Raw genomic sequence first — 5,178 nt, 5'->3', positions numbered from 1 at the left:
AGCTGCCCCGACAGGTCATGGGGGAGTGATGCTATGCAAGGAGAAAATACGCTCAAGGTCTGGGTGGATTCCAGGGGTTGAATTCAATGGTCCTTTCAGAGGCCAGAGCTGTCCCTGGGTCTCCTAGTATCAACAACATCCCAAACTCTCAAGTGTGACCACCCCAACTCGGTGTCCACACGTCAGGGCTTCAGCTGTGCAGAATCCCCTTAATGCAGTCTCCAATATACATAGGTACCTGTATATGTCACGTGCTGTATATAACATTACATACTGGCAAAAGATTCAGTCCTTGACCAAACTCTCACAAGGCTCTCCTGAGCCCTCTTATCAACTGGGCCTCTTCCTTGGCATATAACATCCACAGACTCAGCACAAATGATTTTCTCCACCTCTCCCCCCACATCCAATGACTTGAATGAGGCCAGGCACAGAGGTTCATGCCTGTAATCCCAGCACTTTGGGAGGCCAAGGCAGGCGGATCACATGAGGCCAGGAGTTCGAGATCAGCCTGGGCAACATGGTGAAACCCTGTCTCTACTAAAAATACAAAAATTAGCTGGGCATGGTGGCACACGCCTATAATCACAGCTGAGATTTCAGGAGGCTGAGGCACAAGAATCACTTGAACTTGGGGGTCAGAGGTTGCAGTGAGCACAGATTGAGCCACTGCACTACAGCTTGGGCAACAGAGCAGCGATACTCCATCTCAAAAATAGTAATAGTAATGAAGTGTGTCCAATTTACTGATTTTGAACTTTAAGCAAGACTTTGTCTCAAAAAAAAAAAATTGTGGGATATGCTGGGCACGGTGGCTCACACCTGTAATCCCAGCACTTTACCAGGCTGAGGTGGGTGGACCACTTGAGGTCTGGAGTTCGAGACCAACCTGGCCAACATGGTGAAACCCCGTCTGTACTAAAAATATTTAAAAAAAAAAAATTAACCAGGCGTGGAGATCCCAGCTACTCAGGAGGCTGAGGCAGAAGAATCGCTTGAACCCGGGAGGCAGAGGTGGCAGTCAGCCGAGATCACACCACTGCACTCTAGCCTGGGCAAGAAGCGTGAAACTTTGTGTCAAAAAAAAAAAAAAAAAAAAAGGATCATCCCAATAGATGCAGAAAATCATTTGAAAAAGTTCAATACCACTTGATGAAACACTCAATAAATAATGAACAGAAGGGAACTTCTTCAAACTGAATTAAGGCATTTATTAAAAACCTGCAGCTAACATCATACTTGATCAGGAGACTAAATGCTTTCTCCATCAGATTAGATAAAAATATTGTCGTATCACAGGGCTGTCCTTAAGTCAAAATGAATCATCCAAATAATACTCAGAAATAACAACAAAGAGTAAAGGGCAAAAAATGAGAATGAGTCACATGAGACAATACTCTATGATAAACTTTACATACTTATAAATTGATACCAAGTCCTTATTAGCAAAGAAAATGAAGTAAACATTGAATCATGCCAAAAAGAGTAGTTTTCCCCATAAAAAAGAGGCATTTTCCCCATAAGAAAGGAAAGTGGAATACATATGATGGGTGAGGAATATGCAGAACCTGCCACATAACACCAGTAAGAAATCTCTATTAATAAAGACTCATGGGCCGGGCGCGGTGGCTCACTCCTGTAATCCTAGCACTTTGGGAGGCCAAGGCAGGGTGCATCACAAGGTCAGGAAATCAAGACCATCCTGGCCAATACAATGAAACCCCGTCTCTACTAAAATACAAAAAATTAGCCAGGCATGTCGGCGTGCGCCTGTAATCCCAGCTACTCGGGAGTCTGTGGCATGGGAATTACTTGAACCCGGGAGGTGGAGGTTGCAGTGAGCCAAGATTACGCCAGTACACTTCAGCCTGGCAACAGAGCAAGACTCCGTCTCGAAAACAAACAAACAAACAAAAGACTCATTTTGTAGTGGCTCATGAATCACAGAACAATTAAACACTACATAAAAATTAAATCTGCTTACATATTAGAAATAAATTTCAATTCACCCACAGATCCAACACTCTTTAAAATGGATAGAAAAAAAAAACGAAAACTAAAATGAATAGAAAAAAATTTTATTGATTTAAGATAAAAACACTTCCCATTAAACCTCAGGTACCACTGCTTAAAGAGTATCTGTGGAATTCTCAGGTTTCCTTGCAAAAGTGGAAACCCATAATCCAAAGAATGAGCCACAGGGGACGGGCGCGGTGTCTCATGTCTATAATCTCAGCACTTTGGGAGGCCAAAGAGGGTGGATTACTTGAGGTCAGCAGTTCAAGACCAGCCTGGCCAGCGTGGAAAAACCCTGTCTCTACAAAAATACCAAAAAATTGGCTGGGCATGATGGCGTGCGCCTGTAATCCCAGATGCTTCGGAGACTGAAGCAGGAAAATTGCTTGAACTCAGAAGTCAGAGGCTACAGTGAGCCAAGATCGTGCCACTGCACTCTAGCCTAGGCAACAGAGCGAGACTGTGTCTCGGGGGGGGAAAAAAAAAGGCTGGGAGCGGTGGTTCACACCTGTAATCTCAACACTTGCCACCACACCGGGCTAATTTTTGTATTTTTAGTAGAGATGGGGTTTCACCATGTTGGCCAGGATAGTCTCAATCTCCAGACCTCGTGATCTGCCCACCTCGGCTTCCCAAAGTGCTGGGATTACAGGCGTGAGCCACCACACAATATGGGGCCTTCTTTTCTTTTTTTTTTTTTTTTGAGATGGAGTCTCGCTTTTGTTGCCCAGGCTGGAGTGCAATGGTGTGATCTTGGCTTACTGCAACCTCCCAGGTTGCCTCCTGGGTTCAAGCGATTCTCCTGCCTCAGCCTCCCGAGTAGCTGGGACTACAGGTGCCCACCACCATGCCCAGCTAGTTTTTTTGTATTTTTAGTAGAGACGGGGTTTCACCATGTTGGCCAGGCTGGTCTCGAACTCTGGACCTCAGGTGATCCACCCGCCTCGGCCTCCCAAAGGGCTGGGATTACAGGCACAAGCCACCGCATCTGGCCGATGTGGGGCCTTCTTATGTTGCCCAGGCTGGTCTCAAACTCCTGGGCTCAGGTGATCCCCCTACCTCCTGCCAAAGCACTGGCTGCGCCCAGCCAAATGAGTTCTTTCATGAAGCCTAAGGTAATTTGAAAAAGTAAAGACTTTACCACACTGTTTACAGTCAAAGGGCTTTTCTCCAGTGTGAATGATTTCATGTCTTCGTAGGGAACTGCACGACCGAAAGGCTTTACCACACCTTTTACATTCATATGGCTTTTCTCCACTGTGAGTTTTTTTATGTCTTCGAAAACAACTGGGATAATTGAAGGTTTTACCACATTTATTACATTCATAAGGTCTTTCTCCAGTGTGCGCCCTTTCATGTTCTCGAAGGGACGTGGGGCATCTAAAGACTTTGGCACATTTCTGACATTTGTAGAGTTTCCCTCCACCGTGGGTTCTTTTATGTCTGTGAAGGGAACTGGAGCAACTGAATTTTTTCTCACATTCCTGACATTGGTAGGGTTTCTCCAGCGCGTGCAATCTGATTTCATGTGTCCGAAGGTAACCTGCGGAAATGAAGGCTTTACCACATTGTTTACATTTGTAAGGTTTTTCTCCAGTGTGAGTTCTAACATGAATTTGAAATAAACTGGGATAATCGATAGGTTTTCCACAGTATTTACATTCATAGCGTTTTGCTCCAGTATGCATTTTGCCATGTTTTCGAAAGAAACTGGAAACGGTGAAGGCTCTCACTATTTCCCTACATTTATAGGACCTCTTTCCAGTGTGAGTTCTTTGATGGATTTGAAATAAATCAGGAGAACTAAAGGCTTTCCCGCACACCCTGCATTCATAAGGTCTCTTTCGAGTTGGTGTTACTGTGCGCTGTGCACCACTACTGGGAGAGACGGAGGCTTTCCCACGTTGTTTCTGTTTATGGGGCTTCTCTCCCCATTCCCCACCACACTCGGATCTTGTGTGTCCAGCATGAGCTCTCATGTGCCTGTCCAGGAACGAATGACGGAGGAAGACTTTCCCACACACGCTGCATTTGCATGGTTTCACTCCAGTATGACTTTTCTTGTTCAGGTGACAATCAGGAATCTGCCTGAAGGTTTCTCTGTGTTCACTCCCTTCTTTACGTCCACAGAGTCTCTCCACCAGACTTCTATGAAAAATGACAGGCGCATGGTTTATTCACGCTTTTCTATTAATGGACATGTCTTAAGACTTATGCTGCTACCAAAATCAGGAAAAGTGGAGCTTTTCTGCCAGGTCAGAATTATTAGAAAGGAAGTGTATTGATGATTCTGCTACCCAGCTCCCCGTAGCTATTATCCAAACAGTGACATCCATGTCACAGATTCTTAGTACCCTGTCCAGACACTCAATATCTATATTACATTGAAGGATAGATTGTTGGTGGCAATCTTCTAATAATCAGTTAAAAATCTAACATTGTACTTACTTGTCTTGTATTTTTTTTTAACTTTCCTGACATGCTAAGATTCCCTCAAGAGAATCTTTATTACATTCTTCCTCTTGTGAGTGCAGATTACCTTAGCTTAATCCCCAGATTTTGGTACAGATTCTCAGTGTCCTGGTCTTTCCATTGGATTCCTAAAATGTAGACCCAGAGAAATCATTATGAATTACTTAAAATTACAGAAAAATCACTAGGTTCTAAGTTCATTAAACACTGCCACAATACCCGATAATTTTTTTTTTTTTTGAAACAAAGTCTCACTCTGCCACCCAGGCTGGAGTGCAGTGATACAATCTTTGCTCACTGCAGCCTCCACCTCCTGAGTTCTAGTGATTCTCCTTCCTCAGCCTCCCGAGTAGCTGGGATTACAGCTATGCACTGCCACACGCAGCTACTTTTGTATTTTTAGTAGAGACGAGGTTTCGCCACGTTGACCAGGCTGGTCCCAAACTCCTGACCTCAGGTGATCCACCTGTCTCAGCCTCCCAAAGTGCTGGGATTATAGGCATGAGCCACCACAATTGCCCACCCCCCACCATTGTGTTTTTTTTTTTTTTTTAAAGAGACAGGGTCTTGCTCTGTTGCCCAGGCTGGAGTGCAGCTCCTGGACTCAAGCAGTCCTCCCACCGTGGCTTCCCAAAACACTAGGATTACAGGGGTAAGCCACTGTACCTGGCCCACGATGCCCGATTTATT

General features: G+C 44.7%; 1 protein-coding gene across 2 annotated transcripts in view; it reads right to left on the bottom strand.

Annotated features, from left to right (window-relative positions):
* Positions 1 to 2,691: 2,691 nt before the first annotated feature.
* Positions 2,692 to 5,178, bottom strand: part of ZNF101 (zinc finger protein 101) — a 21,784-nt gene continuing 19,297 nt past the window's right edge. For both annotated transcript variants that reach the window (XM_011990872.1, XM_011990868.1), the window contains exons 3-4: positions 4,556 to 4,616; positions 2,692 to 4,164 (exon numbers count right to left, since the gene is read on the bottom strand). In XM_011990872.1, the coding sequence (XP_011846262.1) occupies positions 3,072 to 4,164; positions 4,556 to 4,616 (1,154 nt within the window). In that variant the 3' untranslated portion in view covers positions 2,692 to 3,071. The remainder of the gene's footprint in view (positions 4,165 to 4,555; positions 4,617 to 5,178) is intronic.

This window comes from Mandrillus leucophaeus, unplaced genomic scaffold (genome assembly GCF_000951045.1).
Source record: "Mandrillus leucophaeus isolate KB7577 unplaced genomic scaffold, Mleu.le_1.0 Scaffold11, whole genome shotgun sequence".
Lineage (NCBI taxonomy): Eukaryota > Metazoa > Chordata > Mammalia > Primates > Cercopithecidae > Mandrillus > Mandrillus leucophaeus.
This window is presented reverse-complemented; position numbering and strand designations above follow the sequence as displayed.